Source organism: Bombus huntii, chromosome 2, assembly GCF_024542735.1.
Source record: "Bombus huntii isolate Logan2020A chromosome 2, iyBomHunt1.1, whole genome shotgun sequence".
Taxonomy (NCBI): Eukaryota; Metazoa; Arthropoda; class Insecta; order Hymenoptera; family Apidae; genus Bombus; species Bombus huntii.
The window spans coordinates 17,417,322-17,442,300 of NC_066239.1; the positions used below are offsets into that span (position 1 = coordinate 17,417,322).

The window sequence follows — 24,979 nt, forward strand, 5'->3', positions numbered from 1 at the left end:
AAGCAATCTGTTTGTTTCGTCCTTCAAGTTAATACAATTACAAGTAAATACAATAAGAATGTAAATAAAGGATTTAAATAAATAAGAAACTTTCAAATCGCTTTAAGCTGTGATAACAATATTTAGATGGTTAAACATCAAGACACAGAATACAACATATTCTGCATTGTTATCCGTTAAATACGACTTCAAAATAAGAACTTACTTGGATTGGTCAAACACATTCTTGGGTGATGATTCACGAATATTTACAAGAAATTAGCAAGTTGCTAATGATCGACATTATCGTCGTCACATCGTTCGTAAAATGTTAATGAACGTCAGAGAGGATCCTCCTCCTTCAAGATGACCTTTTGCGGACCGATAAAGTCCACGAACGAAAATTTAAATAGAAATGTCATTTACAGGGCATATGTACCGTACATTAATAACAATCGTACAGTTATGACGTCTAAGTTGCTATTGATCGTCAGAAGACTAATTAAAGGACATCCTGGAAGACGTCTTGAATAAATAACGAAAGGCTTCGTATGATAGAAAAATCGTGGACTAAATCCACGACGCAATAAATCAAATAATTCGCTGTCTAAAAGATAGATGTCAACGTAAAATATTCGATGTAACAACCGATTCTGTCACGTTATTTGAATTTGGTGAATGTGATCAATACAGCTTACTGGAACAAATTAACGTTATAAAGTCATATTTGCGAAGAAAACATATGACTTCACCTTTGTCCTCGATGTTTCATATAGAAACGAAATGATTCACGTAACATGAATAAACGCATTACAGAGCATTAATAGACAATATATCATCTTTTTAAAACTAAAAAAAAAGAAAATGTATTATTTTGTAAGGCAAGGTAAAACACAAATTACACCTTGTGATAAGAAACGCGCATTCATACATATGTATTACGCGATAGGTGATACTTTCAGGAAAATTTCGTTCTCATCATAGATACTGAAATTTCAAGTCACATTATAGCGACAAGTACATACTTCGAAAGTCCGATTATTAAAATAATTTGAATACGAGTGGCCAGATATCGGTTTTCATTTTCTTCTCATGCTTAAAAGGTTGTTTCGTTATTCGTGGAAATAATCCTTCCAATGTGAGAAAACAGCAACAGAAACGAATAAAAAAAAAAGATATCGTTCGAACGGAAAATCCCCGGACTTGAAAATCTTCCATCCTATAACCATAATTCAATAACATAACACGAGTCGATTGTTTTCAAATCTATGCTTTCTGGAAATTTCAATCCGATTAGTGAAACACGTGCCCGTAGGCGAGAAAAATATATTTAAAGGTGGGATTCCCGGAAATCCGTCCTTGTAAAAATTCCGTTCGTAAGGTATGATATTGAAAAAGGAAAATATATGACGATTTAACTCGTTCATCACAGAAGACAAGTTAACTCGTGACTTCAATCCCTAAGAATTTTCTTTATTTACAGATCTTCCGTTTAAAATCGGTCCACGCGTAGTTATATTTTGCAAGATCGAGACTATCCTAAAACTAAACTACATTTGATCTATCTTTATCTTCCGAAGAGCACAGAGGAAGAAAATGATAAGCTATACTTTCTATTCTTTACAAGAAAACAATCGAAAAATTCGTTACGTTGTCGATCAACCCTATGTTACCAAAATTGCCTTTCTGCAATATTTGGTTTTGCAGCTATAAATACGTCTCATCTTCTTCAAAATCTTCACAATATTATTCGTCATAATATTAAAATATTATGCTTATAATCGTACATTTAGCTTCCACAAAATTTAGTCAACTTGACAGCTATCTTCAAAAGATATGCATCTTAAAACTCGAGACGCTCTTTGTTACCTTACTTTCAATTATTTTCGATTACTTTGTATTCCCCCGTTTCTAAGCAGGAAACGGTGTTGACATTAGAAAATCAATAGAAAAGATGTTCTTATCGTGTTTCTGTCCTTCGTTTCGTCGGTTGATTCTATTTACTATTTGTCATTACCACCTAATGACAAACTCGGCAATCGCTCAGTTGCCAACCCATCATAATAATAAAACTTTCTGGCTAAGAAACGACCCAGTTAATCAGTGGAAATCTCCCCTTTGACGTTCCAGCCGCTGTTTGATTTCCCGCGTGAATAAGGGTAAATAGAAGATCGCGGAATATATTAAAAGACAACGTAGGCGCACGAGGCATTTTAGTCTTTCTCTCCATTCTGAGTGACGTCTTTTCTGCGCCTGGTTATGCCTCTGACTCACTACCTCGTCGACCGAGTAATATTAGAACGTGCCGGGAGAGTTGACTCGCATGTACCTCGCGAGTCACTCTTCAATCCCCGTCGTTCGTACACCGTAGATTTCCCTTGCTGTATGCAGCACGGACAAATTAATTGCAACTGCGAGAAAAAGGGGTTAACACGGATCAGCGAGGCAAAGAGAAGTATAAAGCTGAAGCGAAAGTCCGTTACGCGTAGTATCTAATTGTGGAAAAGATGATGGAACAATGAAATTTGGAGGTATCTTATGAAACTAAATGCTTTGTTTGATACACGCGTAATATAGAAATATCGCGGAAAGATATTTATGGAAATATGAGTCACACAGAAGGTAAACTGATATATTTTATCCATGGTAACAGTAGAACCGCTAAATTCGTTAAAATTACGAATTTCATCGATATCATTCTTCGTGGCATCGCTAAAAATATTGACGTGCTACTGGCGTATTTAATGTACACTATATACACAGTATATTTAAATACACATCAGAGACTGGTCTTGATCTAGCGTTAAATATTTACTTTCTGAAGGATTAATTTAAAAAGCAAAGAATAATTATTTTGGTACCTAAAGTCGAGAAATTTTCTATATTATTATTTATTATTTTATTATTATTATTATTTTCTATATTAATGAATTCTTGTTCAAACAACCTCATGATGCGACGAATAATTTAGGAATAATTTCATTTTTAAATACATCTTTCTGTTTAATTAAATTCTGCATGCTTAATCTTGTCTGCATTATCTATGGAAATATCTTTGCTGAATTCTTGAGTAAAACGTTTAAAAAACCCACACAATCTTGTTCAGTATTCAATGTAAAAATCATATATTTGTTTAGTAAAATATTGTTCAAGGCTTATCTATCAATCTTGTCCTTGGAAGCGCGTGGACAAATTATGATGCGCATTTGTCCTTAAGAAAATTTCCACGAATCTTGATACATACAATCGTCCAGCAATGTAGAAAGACAATAACCTGCTTAGTCAGTGAACCGCTGACTTGGCCAGAAGCGATAAGGAAGGACAATGAAAAATCGATGGTACATACTTGGAACGTATGGAGAAACATTCTCGTCTCGTCGAGGTTGACTAAATAAAGATTTAAACTGGCGAACGTGTTGTGAAACGATGCAGAACTCGTTCCAAGTTTCCAAGTGCTTCGGATACAACAAAACAGCTTTGCACACAATTTGTATTATTAAATTCTCGATTGTCTTCGTGTAACAAATTATTGTTTAACTTCGCTATACAATAGCCACGTATTTTAATCGATCTTATAATAATAATTCGTTTATCTCTACTTTAATCTAATCTCTAATCAACTTTAATTGATGAGGCAATTGACTTTTTTACCTGTTACTAATCAATTGATAATAGTAATTGATTCAATTACGCATAAAATATCGATTTAAAACTCAATATTGAAATATTGTCATTCTTCCAAGTATCGGTCCATCGAGAAAATAATAAACATATAAATGTATTAGAAACGCGCTCAACTTTTCCTTTACTACGAAAGATATTACAAAAGATCGACTAGGAAAATTCTAATTTCGAACAGAATATGATACAGGAAGAGATACGACACGAAGGGCAGATAACTTGCCAGTGTCAAGGTACTGGATAAAATCTTTCACTGTGGCGATGATTTCTCGACTGGTTGACTAGGTAGCAGGGGGATTAAGCCACGCTCACACTATCGCACTATCATTGGAGCGTTACACGTTGCTACTACAGTCATACGGTGATATGATTTTATTGTCCGTAATTGGGGAAAGTTTCTCATATCAACAAAGAATACCAATATACGTACAAACCAGCGAGATAACGCGATCTTACATCATTTATTTCAATGATCATGTGAACGCGACGTTAGACAGTTCAATTCAACTTGCATATACCGTATAAAAGAGTAAGGAACTTCGACACGAATAACCTTACCGACAACTTCAAGAGTAGCTAGGTATTATACAGGATGTCATATCTTTTTGTTCGCGTGAAATTAGAAATGACATTGTGTAGAAGATAAACAGGAAGTTTGAGAGGAGAACCGTATGAACGAGGACAAGCTAGATTTTCTTACAGATTATTATAAAAAGAATTAATATTAATAAACGTAGAAATATAGGAAGATATAAATACCACATCTTTAGGTTAAAGTAAATTATCAATATAAATTGTTGAAGTGATTCTCACTTCTAGGAAAACTCTACATCTTCTCTAGTATTTAGTTTTACTAGTCCTCGAAGCCATTGACTATTGTTTAGCACTAAATCGATTTGAAGGGCCTCTCAGCTTCGTAGTCTTTCTTAGGAACATGCTTTGCACAGATGATGCAGCGGGGTGTAGACAAGCCAGTTTTTTTTAATTACGAAAATACCCATAGGCCCATGGCTTTGGAGCTCTATTATAAAGCAACGCTGCCAGTGTGACAACGACCATACCCAAATCTACCTCGTTCCACACTACCTGACTATGAACCGTTAGGCTTTGACCTGACCTTTGAACATGGCCCAACACTAAATTTTTCCCATTACGTAGGGCAATCAGGATCCTCTCCTTGCCCCTCAACTTCTACAAACTCAACATATAAAAAGTGCAAGCATTCGACCACGAGACCAGTCTTGGCTACAGTCTTGGCCGTGCTTTGAACAACTATTTTAACTTCGCTACTTCATCGTAATATCGTGTTTAATCACTTTTGCGATTAAAAGCATACAAAAATATAAAAGGACAGTCAAGTTAAGCTATTGCTCAGCTACTCATTTTTTTATCACGAATTTTAAGTGACACCAGCGTGCGGATCTGGACTAGCATACACTGTACTTATACTTAAATATATTTTTATTATACATTCATCCAGGCATTTCCTCTTTCTATTCTAAGATAAACTTCGACATAAATAAGTAGATATAAATACTATTTTAATCCTTATTTTATATTAAATTCTACTATTTTTAAAACACCATTTATTCTCCGCTACCTATTGGCAGACTCATTTAACATAAATATATATAAGAAGTATAAAAAATGATTTCATATTTAAGATGTGTTCGCATACTTATATACTTAATAAAGGAGAAATGGATTTACTATATCTTACTAATTTTCAAGATATGAACAGATCTCGAAGATATTACCAAAGAATGAAAAATTATGTATATATCAAAGGATGATCATGAGTTGGAAAGAATCTCGAATATTTGAATAGATAACACTGCATATGAGTATAAATAAATCAAACGGAAAGCACATGCTTCAAGTATTTTATTATAGCGATATAAATGATGGTACGGTAAAAACTCTGTGTTTAAGATAATTTATATTAGTTTAATAATTGATAATGTTGCGCTCAGTAATCTGTTATTACTCGAGGCGAATAAAAATTAATATTTGAAATGCGACGCGATTATCTCTGCAATGAAAGTGTGCTGTATCTTACGTATTATAAGCCAAAGTAACTAAGCAATAATCCCTAAGCTCTGAGTAATAATCTTCTATCTCTATGAAAGCATCTCGACAAATAATTCCTATAACCGCAATTAATCAATGTCTAGTTCGTTTCTTAATCTACATATAACGCACTATATACAATACGATTTTATTATTATTACTCATTTCTCTCAACTTTATCTGCAATTAAGTGCAAAACGATGTGTAAATAACTTCGCATAGAATATTCTGAACATTTGTATAGTTAAAAAATAAGAGACAAAAATAAAGATATTAACATATCGAGTTAGATCAATCCGAGACTTTGCCTCATCGATTAAGTCTATTACAACGACTGACATTGATGTTTCATCGATTTGAAACAAAAATATATTCAATGACTGTCAACAGTTATATCGGCACGTGCATGTTCAATTCGAAATAGATATCTAGATATTGGCTATAATGCTGTTCTATTTATAGAGTCTGTTATAGATTTTACACTATCCAATCAATAAACAGGCATAAAGTCCAACAACACGATGATAATAGTTACTATCTAATCTAGACTTATGGTACTTCGGAGAAGAAATTTTTTCTAATGAAAATTTCTGAAGTAAAGTACATGCAAATTTATCTTTTCACGTAGTAAATGCTGACGAAGTAAAAGCTTCATCCGAGAGAAGAACAAAATCTTTAATTCACAAATTGTATCTTCTTAATTACACGACGGACAATAATCTCGTACACAATGCTACTTACACGTTACTATCAGCATCCGTTTGATTAGATAAGGATTACATATTATAAACTCGAATGAATTATGGAGAAATGAAAAGAACATAAATCTTCATTATAACAAAATGCAAAAAAATATTGTAGCTATAATTTATGATGTATTTATGCATGTTCTGAGCTGAAATATGGAACTAATTTAAATATCATTAGGCGAGGCATCTGATAGATACAAAGCGACTGACGATCAAACAAAATTTTTTCCAATAATACGCAATCCCTGACTTATTTTCCTCTTATATGTACAAGTACGTAAACGATTCGTGCGATAAATAATTCTAAACAATTTAGTGGATTTTTAATAAACGTTATATATTTTTTACAATGCCTTACAAGAGACTAATGCTGTTGCATTTTTTCGGGGTCATTGTCAAAAATATTATTAAAAAATATCTTAGATATGAAAATAGGCTGTGAAAAATTTCTACATACTTATTAAAGTCTGTAGTACGTTGTACAATTAATTTTTTTTTTTTCTTAAAAGATTTTCCCGGTAAATGCGATACCCGGATAAGCCTTTTCGTTTCGTGAAGTAAAAATGATATCGGCGTGCAAAAATCCAGCAACCGTAGCTCAGCTGAATTGGTATCAACGTAAATAAATTCGTATACGTTTTATCGTCGAATAATCGCACCGAAGGCAACAAGATGTTGCTCGAGATTCTTCGTAAAAATGTGGCGAGGAAAAACGTAAAGATCGCGGCATCGAGGAAGAAAACGTATTTTTGTGTCGTAACTGAAAGTTATTTCGGTAATTGGAACGTTTAGGCGTTACACATGTGCACAATCCTAACCTAGATTTTATACTGTCTTGTTCGCTGCTGAGGTGATTCGCATCCGTATGAAATGTGTTTCGAAAGCGGCGCTCAAGACGAAGAAAACATAACCTTGCAACGGGAATTCGCTGAATGGTTACCGTTCATTGCGATCTTAACCTATTTCGCGACCGAACAATTCTCCATCTAAGTGAATTTCAATGAGTTGCCTTTGCTACGCATTTTGCAACGGTATATCTACGAATCAGATTGGTAATTGACAAAGTTACAGTTACGATACTAGGTCGATATCTGTTTTTATATGTTTTCTTATCTTATCCTGATTTTAATCTTGTTTGGGTAAAGTGGGACACTCGGTATAATTTATTTCTCGTTTTACAATAGAATAGTCGATTCAATTATTTATCGAATATATATTTTTTAGGCAAGCTCCTTGAATATTTTTTTTTTTTTTTTTTTTTTTTTTTTTTTTTTTTTTTTTTTTTTTTTTTTTTTTTTTTTTTATACGATGTTTCAATTCAATTTGATTCGATCGTCGTGGCTACAAGCAGTCGAGGAGAAAAGCAAATCTTATTGTGACCGTGAATAGTTCGAGGCAGCTAGCCAACATTAACGATTTCTTCATTGGAAATGTTCATAAATTTCGTCTAAATATAACGTGGTTGTAGATTTCTGCATTTGATATCAGCTATAATACGTTCGTTTTTTAACACATCGATCTTAACATATACATAATTCTAATTAAAGAATATATCTAGATTTAATAAATTTGTCGGACCTCTGCTTGAATACACACTTGGAATATTCAAAACATTATTTTAAAATACGAATAGCACGAAGGAAGACTAGATCTAGTACCGATTTGACACGTGAATTTTGAATAGGAGTAGAAAATTAGTTTTTACTAAACTTATTAGAATAAAATCGCGAAATTATCCTAATTAACTATCGTTTGTGGTCTGATTATAAATATTCATGTATCCGTAAGTACAAGTAGGAGTAATTCAAAGATAAATCACACCATAAATTATTCAGTAACAGGAATGTAATATTTAATAATTATCTCGTTATGACAAATAGCTACATATATTTTAATTAAGCTTATTCATAATATCTGGCAATCTACGACGAAGAAGGAAAAGAACAGAAGTCAAGTCACGAAACAAACGTGACTCAACGAAAATAAATATCTAAATTAATCTTTTTATGATATGATATCGAATTAACTGAAGCGCGAGTGAAAATTAAACGTTTCCACGAAAACAATTTTTATTTACGTTTCACAACTTCGCATTTAATTGGCTACAGTTCTCGTATGGTACAACTAAAGATACACTTGCAACAATTATGCAATGTGATGAACAATTTATTTAAAAAATTAAATTCCACTGAATCAGAGACGTTAGAGTATCTTTCGTTTCCTTAGAAGAAAAAAAAAAAATCAAACGAGCCGGTCAAAAGCCAAATTCATCAAATTTTTCTAGTTTATTTATGTATCACATGCAGGTGTTCGCATCATTATCATGTTAACATGATACGGTAATGGTAACATTGTAACACGCTATAAATTCGTAGTCAAATAATATTCGTTCGCAATAAAGTTTTGCATTTTTGGATAAATAAACCTAAATCTAATATAAATGAAGCAAATTAAACATCGGTGTTGCGTCTTTGTTGCTGCAACTCTGCAATTTCTAAAATTATCGCTCTAAACATCCCTCTGGATCGTGGAAAATATAAAAAATCATTTTACTTCTTTCAGAAGAACACTATGTCAGTTATATCCTTGAATTAACGTAGCAAACTTGCAACAACAGGCAAACGTGCTGTATATCTACATATTTTTAGCGACAGAAGCATCAACATGATCGTCTATTTTTCCACATGCAATCTCAACTGAATATCCCTGAATATTTTATTCGAGGTAAAACGAGCCGGTTTCTACGTTCGCCGCTTTACGATCGCGATTGTGATTTCAACGTAATTACCGCTGTAGCAGCAATCGGTCAAGAGGTCTTCGTGAAATCAAGATCCTGAGCGTAGTGAAAATTGGTGTCAGCCTTGAATCACAAGAATTGAAGTTATGTAATTTCCCACCACGCGAGAAACTGACATAAAATGTGCTAGTTCGACAGCTTGACCGCGTTGCGTAATTTGAACTCGACTATTAAAGCACTCATTCATCGTGTATGAAGAACACTGACTAAGAAATTTTGGATTTCAGTTTTACGTGGGTTGACTCATGGCCAATGAGTTATTAGAAGATGAAACTCAAGGCAATATATTTTGATGTCTCAATATTACCGATTTATTTTTCCCCTTACAATTAATTGTAACGTCAGCTTTAAATATACTTAAACCAATTACCTTTATATAGTTCAATTAATGTCGATTTTATTTCTCTTACAGCTTTTATAGCATTATATTTCACTTTCGTGGCAATTGTCAATTCATGACGAACTAAGCTCATACGTTACACTAAATTTCGCGTTTTGCGTAAATTTTTATGAAAATCGATATAGTAAAAATAGCTATTAACATATAGACGACAACCAACATTATCAACAAAGAAAATTAAAAGTTACTTTACTTAGAATACCTTGAATATTTTTCGAATTCATGACGAACTAAGCTCATACGTTACACTAAATTTCGCGTTTTACGTAAATTTTTATGAAAATCGATATAGTAAAAATAGCTGTAAACATATAGACGACAATCAATATTATCAACAAAGAAAATTAAAAGTTACTTTACTTCGAATACTTTGAATATTTTTCGATATTCAAATTCCTCAGAAACACATAAATATTCACAACCTAATAATTATATCATAAATTAATCTGTTCGTAATAACTTAGGAAGTAAATGCTTCTAAATATTACATATCGGAGTAAAATTTTCATTTTGTAATCTTCAAAATATTCTTTTCAAGGCATATTCAACACAAAACAAGCTATCTGACCTAAGGTTTCGATGATAACTAACGATTACGTAACGCGACAATGCAATTACGGGTAATCTTCAAGGAAAGGAAAAAAACGCGTGAAAAACGGGAAAGCCGTGTTGTTGTACTCGTTGTGCAATTAAGCGTGGCTCATCACATTTTAATCAAAGAATCGTATTAAGCGCTTTTAATTATCTTTTAATAACTTTAAGAGTGCTGTGATCCTATCTATTATAGCATTTGTCTATAGTATTTCGTGTGATGCTACTTCTAGTATATGTTTTCTATTATTGTAACAAGCAGTGGACCTCGTCGTCCGTTAGAAACACAGCTTATGACCCACCGATGAGTCAACCAAACCAAACCTAACCCAACCGAAGATTGAACGCGTGCTGCAGTAGATTTTTTTCATTCAATCTCTCTCACGCGCGCGCGCGCTCACGTGCGTACACACACATTTTTATACAGGGTGGTTGGTAACTGGTGGTACAAGCAGAAAGGGGGTGATTCCACGCGAAAAAAGAGGTCGAAAATATAGAATAAAAATTTTTTTTTTAATCTTTTTTTCTTTTTTTTTTTTAAATTTTTCCATCGAGACAACGATCTACAGCGAGATCCGTTATAACGTACCGCACGCGTACCGAGCGAAGATTCAAAGTCGATTTTCTCGAAAACAAAGCCTCAAAGGAAAAATTTGTATTCTATATTTTCGACTTCTTTTTTCGCGTAGAATCACTCCCTTTCCGCTTGTACCACCAGTTACCAACCACCCTGTATATTTAGAATTCTATAAAAAAACATTAAAATTCTTTTGATTTTAAACGAAATAGATATATAGTATCTACTGGCGTAAAACGTACAGCGATATAAATATTTTCAGATAAATTTCTCACTTCGTATTTCGAGAGCGATATCCACGAGAAGTTTAGGTAATAATATGAATACGCGATATCAAAAGAATTTTAATAGCGATATTTATTGATATTGAAATATTAAAACCAAAAGAGAACAGTACGCCAAAAAAATTCTTTGAAATATCGCTTTTCAAATATCTATAATTATTACTATTTGGAATAAAATTTGAAATTATCGATCAGTACAGAAAAATTTGTCTGGAAACTCTTACGTATCAGTGACGATACGTTTCATTTTTTGACAATTTGTCGTAGTATAAGAGAAAGGCTACAAAAGGGATAAACGTGAAGCTGTAATCAAAGGAAAGAGAAAACGACTTGTTCGTAACTTTATTTCTATGAAAACGTTAATAAATGTCAACAACTGGCATTACTTCGATGAAAATTTACATAGAAAGACAGAAATGTTTTATCGAGAATCCAGTATAACCGAAAGGTCAAAGATGTGTTTCACTCACGAATCGGTTTATTACATCGCAACATTTCAATTCTGTGAAATTAAACGCCTCGTAACTAATAAACAGTTGATTTAATGATCGATTTGCTATTTAATTTTCGATCAGAATACATAGACATTGATACGGATTTACATGAAACCCATATTGTTATTTGCACGTTTCACGCAAAAACAGCTTATGGTCGTTGTATTGTACGTTCACATCCAAATCTTTGGACCACTTTTTGCATTTTGAATAAAATACATTTTTTCGTACGTTTTTCTGAGAAACATGAATATTATAATTATAACACTGATTTTTAAATATACTTAATCACTTTATCAGTGTCATATAAAATAATATTATGAATAAAATATTTATTTAATTAAGCAAGTTATTTCTTTGGAAACTTTAATAACGAATATACTGCGAAAAAAGATATTCTGACTTTCTCGATCTCATTTCCCAGCATTATTTTGACTAATTAAATTTGTTGCATTTAATTAATTATTTACGAACCACGAATAATAGGAAACCTCTAAAACATTTCGATTGAAGCGTTATGAAAATGAAACATTGTAGGGAAATATAATAGGGAAATGGCGTGATAAAATACACGTTGAACGTAGGTATTTGTGGATACCATTGTTCAATTTATGTGAAGCTTTAGACAATCACGATCGATGATATGTAGTCGGTTGGAAGAAATCAAATGACAGCTGCATCCGCTTGGTTTCTAAATATTCACGGCAAATACACCATTTATCGCCTACGCCTGTGTTTCTGCGTAGTACTGTAGCCAAATATGTTGGAACACAATCCAAAACAAATACATAATCTAAATTTAGCAAAGTTTATAACATTAAATTCACGATATTTCATGATTAGTATTTTCACACCTTCTAATAAACCTAAAATTATAACAAAATTCCACAGATCCATATAAATCTTCTTCTCAATATTTAGGAAATAATTTATTATGTATATTCCAGAAGGAAACAACCGTTCTGTTACTTTACCAAACCTTTTAACAATCTTATTATACTGTAAGGAAACCAGAACTAAACCAAATATCAATAAACATAAAATGTTGATTTGCAAACCTATCAGATAAATATAGAAGAATTAAAAGGAGATAAATTTTAATATCTAATTGGAAGCTGACGTTCAAGCCATTCGTGTATCAAGAGCAAACATTATTGTGCAAAGTAAATTGATTGCTGGTTCGAAACCAGATCGAATGAGTTTGGCACTAGACAGCCAGGAATAATGTACGCGACGTGTTAACACGAGCACTATAACAATGTAGCCGCGATAACTACCGTATTAACCTCACTAAATTATACGTTGAATAGCATTTAAATTTTCAAACCTGATCAATATGCCGACATTGACCTCTATCAAGAATTTTCATTCCAAATATGTAATTATGGTCTTCCACAAATTATCGATATCCGTGTGGCTAATCAATTCTACGATCTGTATATTTTAACCGACTGCGTTTCTTTCAAAACCTTGCCGCCGAAACCAATTAAAATAATATATGCGCTAAATTTAATTAAGGTTAAGAGAATTAATTAGAAACTGGAATTATGAATAAAATATTGCTATTGATCTCTTGAATAAAAATCCACTGATCTTTGAAAAAGTGAGTGATAAATTGCTGGAGACAATTATAAATTATTCCTTACAATATTCTACAATTACGCTAATTACCTATCGAAGAAAGAAACAATTGCAAGTTGATATGACAACGTGACATTTTAGTAGCTGCAACTCTACAGGCTTGTTCAGACAAGGCGAGTAGTTTAGCCAAGTAGCAAGTAAAGCCGAATTTACACTGTTTCACTATGGACGATTCACCGAAAGACGTCGCTTTCATCCTAGTTCCATCCGCAGTGGTCCTCCAATGTGAACAGTGTAAATTCGGTGTAAATTACAGTACGAAATTGGATAAGCTTTAAAGCAAACGTAAACTAAAAGATACAAGAAATATGGAACAGCAAGAAGACATATTTGAAACGAATGAACACGGTTCATATCAAACGAATAAATACATCAGTATATAAATTTCATGTATGTTTAACAACATAGCAGCTTTTATTTTGAATGATTTTTTCCTATCACGTTAAAGGAACGGAGCTGATATTTCTATTAAAACAAAAAAATACTTTTTCATTCGTGATTTTCAATAACATCAACAAATCTATATAGATGACAACGCTAGCCCTTTTCTTACCGAACTCATTCCCTCCCACGTTTCAACTTTACTCTTATGTATTTTCGATACGTTACAGTGAGAGTAGATATATACACACGTACAAAAGGCACGTAAGTAATACGCACGGAAACCTAACCAAGCAGGCTTCCCCATTAGCGGCTATGGATGTCTCAACCTACTAAATATAACTGCTGCTTGTCGTGGCTATTTCCTACTTGAGATACGGTCACGATAGAACTCCGTTTATGCAAACACGTGAGAGAACAGAATCAGAGGAATCTGATAACCGAATGATTCCGATAACGATAGTCCACTAGCTATTCCCTTTACTGTCCCTTTTAGTTCTGATAATAATCCATGAAACTGAAGTTGAGCACATTTATGCGTTTTGTTAAGTTGTTTCTTTATCGAATTCAACTATTCTTTATCTAGCAGACATGCAAATTGTTCTAACACAAACAAATGGTTGATAAAATATATCCAAAACGTTGTTACCTGCTAGCCCATGATGTTGCAGGGGAGAAGGTCTAAGTTATGGAACACTTAAGTATTGGCACTTTCTCTTTCCTTAGCCTTAGAGGTTAATGAAGGTCCTTTCTAGGTATTCGGATTTATTCTATCGTTATTCATAGAAGGTAATGCAATAAATGTTCTATGAATAACGGTAAAGCAAACAAATCCGAATATCTGGAAAGGTCCCTTGATCCTTTTTACCATCGGCTCAGGAAAAAGAAAATGTCAATACTTAATTGTTCCATAACCTAGGTCTTCTCCCTTGCGACATCGTAGGCTAGCAAATGACAATGTTTTGAATCTGCTGTACCCAGTATATTCGGATTTTCTTTGTGCTTTGTATAGTCATCGACCTGGACGTAGGTTTGGGGACGCAAATTTTGGGTCCGTTATACCTATTATATTCGGGTCTTCTTTGCGCTTTGTAGAATTTTCCATCTAAATGAAGGTTCTTAATGTGCTGTTCAGAATGTGCTGTAAACGTGACTAACCTGAAATCGCTCGTCACAATCGCACACGAAAGTACATCGAGTTTATTTAATGTTCCTAGGAAAAGGTTAGCTTATTTGTACACCATTTGAGTTGTTCATATACTACGATAAACGTGAAATAAAAAGAGTTGAAGATTCTTTCTCTTGATTGTAATAAGTTTACGTACAAAAAGGTGGTGAATTTGATTTTTCTCCCTTTCTTTTTTTCTTTTTTGCTTGTTATCGCGTTGCGTGTCCTGCGCGCCAGTCACCGAGTAAGATGAGAACGCCACGAATTGGTAGAAGGCCAACCACATTCGAAGTTTCATAACACGTATGTATGCGGTCGCACGCACACGAGATGTCATTAAAACAGCGCGTTGCTATTTCGAATAAGCGTGCGTGGCCACGTAAAAACGTGAGGAAAACGAAAAAGAAAGAGCATACTCAGCTCGCTAGATTTATTTTAGGGGCGAGAAAGTATTCGAGAAAAATTCCTTTCGCCGCTCAAATGCAACTATGGTTATTTGTACTTAAAAGAAATGAAATTCAACATGAAAGTATTCGACATAAAGTAATGATAATTCATTAATTTCTTAGTTATCTAGAAATTCGAATAAATTACATGAACTTTGTTAAGTATTAACATATATAAGTATCTTAAGTATTATTAGACGTCGTACCGAAATAAAATGTTTTGTTTATCAATAAGATCGTCTATTATACGTATCATATGAAAGTATATGTCTTGAGTATAATGAAGTGAAATAAGGGTAAATTATTTTATATAGAATTCGCTGATTTTGAGGTTAACTTAACCGTCGGACGATTTATACGGAAATTCGTTCATTTTGTGTTAGGGGTTTTCTGAGATTAATCCTAATAAATCATTGTGCGAGAATGTAAGTTACAAAAAATTTTTACATAAAAACGTTGGCTTGCATAGTTAGAAAAATTAAGAAACAAGAATTATAATTTAAAATCTATAGATGCAACACAGATTTAATCATTTCTGGTTACTATGAACTTCACTTCTTCGAAACATCAAGATCGTAGATAATATATAAAATATATCTTACTCTTAGAAAGATGCACAAATAATACAATTTTTAAGATATTTTTATACAAATTTAGTAAGAAATCTATAGACGCATTCTCGTACAAAAATATATATTCTCAAGTAAGGCATTAGTATTTAATTAGCGTAATTATTCGCTACTAGCCAGTAAAATGTTTGTTACATCAATTATCCTAATATATATCCACGTACTTGTAGTTCGAATTTATTTATAAGCACGATTATCTATAATAAAAATAGGGTGATATTTTTACGAAACTTAAAGAAAAAAACATTCCCTTTGAACGAACATGCATATACGACGAAGCGGACTGTAAAATGTGATTATGGCACAAGATAAAATTTCCATATATTGAAAATCTGGTAAAACCTTACCTTCAAGCGTGCCAATTTGCCCTCTCTCACAACGGTGTACATGACCTTTTTAACATCCATTTTCACATACATAATATAATTCCGTTGAATACGAAAACACTATTCGATCCTCGTGTCGTAGTTCTTTCGACTCGGTAGCGACTGATGTATCTCTTTGTTCGAAAACACGGTAAATGCGTTGAATAGTCTTTTCCCGTTCGTCACTTGCGATATCTTTTAACGAATGTGCGGAACAATGATCTATCTCACGGCGAGAATAACAGACGAATGAAATAGACCCCGAAAGATACACGGTCACCGCTATTGCTTCTCACTTCGCAAGAACAGTTTTACAGTTAGATACGCACGCGCGCATACAACACAAGCATTGGATCAATTCCTCTCTTCAAGTGTCTTGTTTCGGTCGTTTTGCGAACGCTCGTCTAGTTTGCTCATCAGATGGCGATACCTGTACTTTCACTTCGACAGTTCGTCAACAACTGAATGCAAGCTACCAACTACGCTGAATCAATCGTGTTGGTGTCAGCTGTTGGCTATTTCCATCTCTCTCTCTCTTTCTTACCTTTAGTTTAATATATTTGAGCTCAGTCATATTTAAAATGATGTATCGCACATTAGAACATGTAATATATGAAACTTGATTTATTAAGTATCTTTTATGACATACATTATTATCATATATCAATTTACAGAGAATAAAGATTTTTCTGTCTTTGTCGATATCTTTATAAGTATGCGCTAGATTCGTCTATATTAAAATGTGTTAGTTCGATCATTCGTTAACAGAGGACAGCACAATATAGGGTTTGAGAAAAATGTTGATAAATAAGATCCACTTTTTTACATTTAAATGTACTGCAAAAAGCAAAATAAAGAAAATGAAATTCATAAAGTATTCATTATAATTTTTTAGAGTATAGTTTCCAAAATAGTGACAAAAAATTTGTTGTCAAATAATATACTTTGTATCTTCCTAACATAATCAAATACAAATATAATAATGTCATCTTTTTTATTTAAGAGACTTCAACAAATTTATAAACATTGAAGAGTACCTTGATTACTTTTAATTTGTTATGATTTTTAATTCATTATTAATATCTTTTAATAGAGGTTATGTTACCAAATTTATTGATCATTGATCAATCAATTATAGAGTGTATATATGTATGTAGAATTAAAAATTCAGTGTGAAAATGATATTCAATTGCTTTCATATCTGTTATATTTATAAAAATCATTAAAACGAAATGTTGAGTGTATACAATTTCATATTTATATATTTATCAAAGTGTTTACATTTTTATTAGGTAGACATAATTAGTCTGTAATCACTATATTAAATCTTTCGGCATTGAAAAATCATAAAATAATGCAAACTGTGATGTCAATCATAAAATCATACCTTTTCACCAACATAAATTTTTATTACAAATATAAAACGAGATGTAAGAACTCTATATACAAAACAATGTCTTATTCTCTATCACTTTCTTCGTCGAAAAATTTATTATTATACTCCTAATATGCAAAACATTTAATAAAATTAATAAATTGCATACTATTTATATTTTATTCACGCACACATTTTTAACGATTCGATTTCAATATGTCTTCTTGCATTATTCGATAACTGAAGTTGTTACTTTGTATGCATTAGACAACACGATTTGCAACCTTCAGAAAAAAAGGAGAAAGAGTAAAACAGGAGAGCCAAAAGAGTCGTTAAGTCGGCACTTCACCCTCGATTTTAACGCCTCGAAGTGACGCACTCCTGCATCAAGTACGTTTTAGTTCGTCCTATATTTTCGTCGATATCGGGGGTCTTACTTTATTCCAGTCTCGACACTTTCGACAGACTTACGTCAGTAACCTTTGAGCACACTACCTCAACTTTCTTACAAGAGAATATTATTAGCGAAATGATGATATTTGTTGCTGAACAATTACGATTAACCCTAAACTATAAATCACTGACGAATATCCTGCTTATGTCATTTCAATGCATGTCCTATGTATGTACGTAGTTAATAGGTTAGTTTCGATATTTTTTCTAGAGCAATTTCATACGAATAAAAAGTAAAACTAATGATAAAAATTATAAATAGAAGTTATCGTAATAAATAGATTTCGTCTAAATGTACACAATTTATATGGTTTATACTTTTATATATATGTAAAAAACTCATATTTTAAATATTTTTAATAGGTAGGTTCATTTACGTATAACGATGAACAGGAATCATATATATAAAGGTTGGGAAATCAAAATATGTATTATTTTGTATTTTATTTACGATACATGTTTTAGGTTTACATCTTTGGCTTTTACATACATAGTTATAGTAAAGTCTACCGTACTATAACCTTGAATTGCTCGAAAATTTTTCTGTGTAAGGTGAGTGTAAAATTGTCTCATATCTAGATCTATCTTTCATTGAGACAGTATGTAAAATAATAAAAACACGTAATATATGTACTACAATCTTGTACAATCATTGTAAAATGAAATTTTAAATCAAGTCTGATTATTACTATTTTTCTATTGCATTTGAGATATAGAATATTTCTGTAAAATCTGTCATTATATATTTCAAAAATTCTTACTAAAATATTACGGTATAAGATAAAATGATTTTTCGGTATTTTCTATTCTTTAGCAATTATAGTATACTTTATGTATGTAATTAATATAAAAATACATTGTTTCGTATCTTACCAGAGATTCATTAGTGTTACAGCACTCTATAGAGATTAATGTTAAAGAATCGTACGATTACCATAATTCAGGGGATCGCAAAAACGAAGCCGTGCTACCAAACGTTCCTCAATTATCGAAATGGAGAGAAGCTAAACGAGAAGGCGGCAGCATTTCGTCTTGTTGCTTTCTTTTCTTTCCCAGCTCGCGCATTGCCTGTTCATACAACGAAAGGATAGCTCGGTGTAAAAATGAGTACAGAAAAGGGCACGTGGGTGGTAGATGGGTCAGAGACAGAATGAGATGGCTGATAGATGGAAAGAGTGTCGTGAGTGTGTGTGCGTGTGTGCGCGTGTGCGCGCGTTTACCACATTGTGTAGAGTGTATATGGAAGAGGCACAGCTGGAAAAAAGGTGTACACAATAAAAGCGGTACTGTCACACCAAGCTTCACCAGAGGAATGAAAAACAGAGTCACCGAGCTTTGTAAGACTGGCATTTTCGGTGACAAGACCAGTTGGAAGAATAAGAAATGAGTCTTGTAACGATAGTCTTGCTACCAGTGTAGAAAATTACATATTTGAAAATTGTAAAAATCTATTTTGTATCGCGTTTAAAGTTTGCTTCGAGAGTTTGTCACTTTCGAAAAGATTGTATGTAAACATTAAGAGATTGTTTAATTCTGAAAATTCTCCTGTTTTGTTTATTTCTGTATTTAATGTTTACATTTCACGATTCGTTAATCTAACGAATACGCTCGTACTTATATTTTGCTTATTTTTGTACTTAACGATGTACGTTTAACGATATATACTATAATGACGTATATCGTTTGTCCTTAAAGTTCATTATTTTGTAACTCGAGAAAGAACTACTCTATGATTTCCTTTGAAGACTTTGTTGTGTGTTCGCAACGTCTTGCCATGGTAAAAACGTAAGATTGCGAGAGACATGATATACAGACCAAAGAACTGCGAAGTTATTTGAAAAGCATAACTTTGTTACTGTGATAGGACGAAAGCTTCTTAAATTATGTATTCGAATTATATATGTATATTCCGCGTGCAATCTTGTCAATCGTAACGCACGCATAATTGGTGCTTGCAAGGAATATTAAAACATAAGCAATGATAAATCCGTCATAAAGGAAAATAAGTACATACTCGATCTGAACGTACGATACAAAGACTTTAAGCTGGCCTGCTTACCGCGATTTAGATCGAATCGAGAAAGGGAAGTATTACGTTCAAAGTTTGGTTTCCGTTCCCATCGTTATAAAACGAGTAGAAGTATTGTTAAGAAACATGGTTAATAAGTTATTGGGAGAAAGTAGTTGAAGAATTCTGTAACGTTTGTACATTGATAACGCATATAAACGAGACATGATAAAGGAATCCCTCTGCTACTTAATTACCATACGAATATTGAGCGAACGTAGTCGGTACTGTGAAAATACGATATCGCGAACGTTTCAAACACTCAAGATAAGACCGTCCTATCCCATTAACCAGTTCCTTTTTTTATCTTTGACGAGAGACGTAGCTCAGGAGCGAGTCGTTCCCCGTAGGAAGAATGATTATCCGGACGGTTCGCGTGTTTTACAGGTTTTCAGAGGTTCGTGTTCACCGGAGTGGTGCAAGTTAGATATATAGACCCTTTTACGACGCCGGTAGTAGATGATTCCAGCGTGGTATACTTTAAGAACGGTAGTACTCTTTAGGGAAGCAACTTAAGGCGACTTGTGCCAACGATGCTTCCAGCAAAAATACGACAGTTTTATATTTAAAATATCCTAGAGACATGCTCCATTGTTCTATCCTCACATCAACATAATATCGTCTTACGTTGTTGCTCTGCTTTGATACATTGTCGCATGCGCCCCAGTTGTATATCGCGATACAAAAGACATATCGATTTTCTTGACATCGACTTTCAACTGTAATACAACGTATTTGATCCAATTACTAGTGAAATTACGATGGTCTCCAACATCCGTCGTTTCTTCCGTTATTAGTCACGCGATAAGAAACCAGTAATTTCGTGTGCGTACGCAAAGACGTTTACTTATATACTCCGTTGTTTTCTCTGTCACGTAATTTAAGAGGAAATTATGTAGATGTTCGGTGAACGACAGTGAGAGAGAGTGAGAGTGAGAGAGAGAGAGAGAGAGAGAGAGGAACAAAGAAAGAAACGCGAGCTTTCGAGTTAGCTTGTTAGCTAGTTTAAATAAACGATTAATCATTGGTCGTAATTATCACAAGAATACCGGTGGAAGCGGAGTAGGAAATCACGCAGTCCCCCACCATTTCACTCACAACGTACTTAGGTATCGGTAAAACGAAATCGTACAGGCGAGCAAGGCACAACTTATTATTTTAAGAAACGCATTGTTTCCTTTCTGACTATAAAACGGCACGGGAAGTTCCGCGAATATATCAGCTAAAGGTTTCCAATTGCATTTATGGCCTTTCTCTGTCTCGTTTCATCCCTTACTCTGACTTTATTTATCTCTCTTCCCCTTTCACATGTTTCTTGTGTATACCGACAAATAGCATTTCGTTTCTGTGCACAAGTCGTTTCTTTGCAACCTCATTGCACGTTGCGACCGTGTGGGTGACCACCGGCGCTACGTAAATATGGTTATACGACGTTGTACGTTGATAATGAACGCGCGCGTGTTCGTGCAAAAGTGTAGTGGGCTGCGGCTTGCGGTAAGGGCTCGGAAGAGGGATCGAGAACCGAAGCACAATGCACCAAAGGTGGGAATGAAAGAGGGTGAGGGAGAGAGAAAGATGGAGGGAAAGACATTGTATATGTACATCTGCGTTTACTGTGTGCTCAGCGCGCATAACACACTCGTGGATACTTCTGCGACGACACTGACAGTCGAATAGGAATAAGTAAATGAGCGTATATGTGTCGTGTTGCTTTCGTACGTGGTTAACTTAACGAGAAATGGACAGACTTGAATGCCAGAGTATACTTTGTCATTTTTGGACTAACAACAACTAATTTCTGTATAATATAATTTTCATATATATTACTATTATCTATTTTGTAATATTACTCTTTAACTTTCGTTTATCAAAAAATATCCGAATACTCGTTTTAGAGTAAAAAGACAATTTAAATGTAGATAGGTAGCTCTGTCATAAATTCTGTTACAAAGTATTAAATAATCCCTTATAGAAAACGATTGTAAAGAAAAGTTACTATCCATAAGTATTTCCAGACACTTGTATCATTGTCAGTTTAATTTTGTTTCTTATGAAGTCTTCGTAGAATGCGGATATGGAAGAAAATGAAGATGTAGTGATTGTTCTGCACAGACGTGGGAAGGGTGCTAGAATTCTTAGGAGCAAAAACTGGAAAAAGTTTTGACATATATTGTATAGATCGTATACCACATTGTATGGACTAATTACGTCGTTTGCAAGTTTAGTTATTCAAAATAACACACTTATTAATTCTTTAATAATAATAAAATCTGATTGATTATAAATTATAACGTTTCTGTCTTTCTTAATTACTCTATATATTTGTAATAGAACGTATAATTACGCTTAAAATATATACATGTCAAGTAGCGAGACAAAAAGTTCTAAAGGTAAATTAACCAAATGTTCAAGTACTGTTTCTTTACAGTCCGAGCTATCGAACAAGCTGTCGCAATAAAAATCGTTCGTTGGTCTTAATTGGATGAGTTCGAGCTCCGAAATTATGGCGAGCAAAGTCATATTAAAGAAAATCGAAGTAACAGAGAACTTTTCTCTCTTTTAATCCGTCCTTTCAAAGCGCTTTGTCGGAGTTCTCTTCGAAAAATGTCTGTCTACCGTAGCAATGTGGACTGAATGAAATCTTATGGAATGAAATCCTTCGGTACAGCGGAGGGTGTGCCTTGTGCTTCTCAAACTAGTTTTATGATATCCCACCGACACCTACCATGCTAATCCGCCCACAAAGTTTTCTTCGGCTGTTTACTCGCCTCCTGGCTGCACCTCCACCATCACACCCGCGCTCACCGCTTTATAACTGCTATCGTGGATATAACATAATTTTCCTCCTCGAAGTACGCGAATCGATACAATAAATGCAGCAGATTCCAAAGGGCGGAGTAACAGCAATTTCAGTCGGCGTTTAATCACGTGATATTTCATTTATCCGCTATATATTACCGAGGCTAAACGTTTTACGGTTATTACATTCTTGAAATTGATGTGTCAATAAACAGAATAACGCTCGCGTAAAGGTGTGCTAAATGCATTTTCATATTGTCATTGATGTGTTAATATTACGACTCTGTCTCTCTCTCTCTCTCTCTCTCTCTCTCTCTCTCTTTCACTCCCACATTCTCTCGTTAATAAAAATATATCACGACGTTTCGAATCTTTCCTTCATTCCCGCCATCTGCATACAGATTCTTGTTAACTGTGACGAGCACGATTCTTACGATTATATGTGTTTCATCTACAAACTGTTTCGTATTCTGCGCGATGAGAGAGAGGAATATGGGTATTGGAATTTCAGAAAGCCGAGTCGCAGGTAGACAGCCTGATTTAGAACATCCCCAGTTGGCGGGCGTTTAACCGAATCGAGGATTCATCTCCTCGCGCCCTCAAAGTGCAGCAGACACGATGTATGAGCAGTGTGTAATATGATGAGCACACACACGCTCTCAGCTACGCTTGGAATATCACCTACACTATCACGCCACTTGCACCCACCTAAAGGTCTCTCCTTACATTGCCGGTTGACTCGTGTTGTCCGGCTCTAGCACTTTGACTCGCTCTGTCTTTGTCCTATGCGCGCTGCCGACACTCCGTACACGCGACACACAAGCAACGTTCGGCACTTGGTTCCGGTACTCCTCCTTCTGCGCCTCGTTGCAGTTAAGTGTAAGCAGGACAAGCACAGAGAGGTGGTCTCTGTTGTTCTACCGGTGGCTGAAGGAACGCAGACGCGACGATCGCGGTATACACGGTTAAAAGTGAGACGAGCCGAAAACGAGAGGGCGAAGAAGATGAATAGAGACGGAACGCGAGAGACATATGTATGACAAAAGATAGGTGCGAGCGAAACAACGATAGCGATGATGCGGTGCACCTGTAAGACAGAGGTCGAAAGTTTGGGGATGGAACGAATAAGTGAGACACAAAATGGCGGGAAGAGGTAGAAGATCAAGAAACACCGAGGCGCGACAGAGATCGCACGATATGTCGCATCTACTGTGTGTGTGCGAGGAGGATGGCAACTGGGAGGATACTAGTACCGAGTGCGAGTGAGATAACCGAAAGCAGGGGTGTCGATAAAGATTTTTTTAAAGTGAGGAATTATGTGTCGAGCAACCGTGACAAAGGGCGCAAATGTAACAGAAAAGCCGGATATTTCCATGAATTAAAAGATCTAGTACGATATCCGTTACATATTGATTGCATACATTACAAAATAAAAACACGCGTAAACACGTGTTAAAAGTTAGTAGAAGAATTGTATGAAATTAAGTTGCTTTGTTTCTTATGCGAAATATGAGTCGGAATATTGTTTTCGTTCCCTTACGCGGGCAAGAAAAAAGTCGTGACAAAACTTCGGTAAAAAGTTGCTGCAAGAGCGTAAGACATTAGCGGCGTGGTATTAGTAAGTTAAATAGGTATTACAATTTCCGATAATAGAAGCCGCATTGGGTGCGATCTTTCGTGGGCCGTTTTCAACAGTAGAACGAATTCGCTCGACGGATGTTGTGGTCGTATCATTGAAAGAGAAGAAAACTTGCAATTTCATAATTATTATGAAATTAGCCATTATTGCCATTATTGGTTTCTTTGATATAAGGAAACAACGAATCGCCCCTGTCGGTCGACGCCCTTGACTCGACGAACTGAGAAACGAGTCGAAGAAGGATGGACTATGAAAAGAAAAGGGACGGGCATTCCGCTCCTTTGTGTATATTCGTGTCCCCTTATTGGTGTGTCAGTGTCGTTGCCGCGATGGATAGTGTTAGTAGCCGCTCATTGGTGTTCGCCGCGGCGGCAAGCGGCGTTCACACGTTTC

The 24,979-nt window shown here is 34.4% G+C and overlaps 1 protein-coding gene across 1 annotated transcript in view; it reads right to left on the reverse strand.

The window, feature by feature from the left end:
• LOC126878284 (protein fem-1 homolog CG6966) overlaps positions 1-16,721 on the reverse strand; it is a 40,353-nt gene extending 23,632 nt beyond the window's left edge. The window contains exon 1 of the mRNA XM_050640901.1: positions 16,235-16,721. Coding sequence (XP_050496858.1) covers positions 16,235-16,306 — 72 coding nt within the window. The 5' untranslated portion in view covers positions 16,307-16,721. The remainder of the gene's footprint in view (positions 1-16,234) is intronic.
• Positions 16,722-24,979: the final 8,258 nt, after the last annotated feature.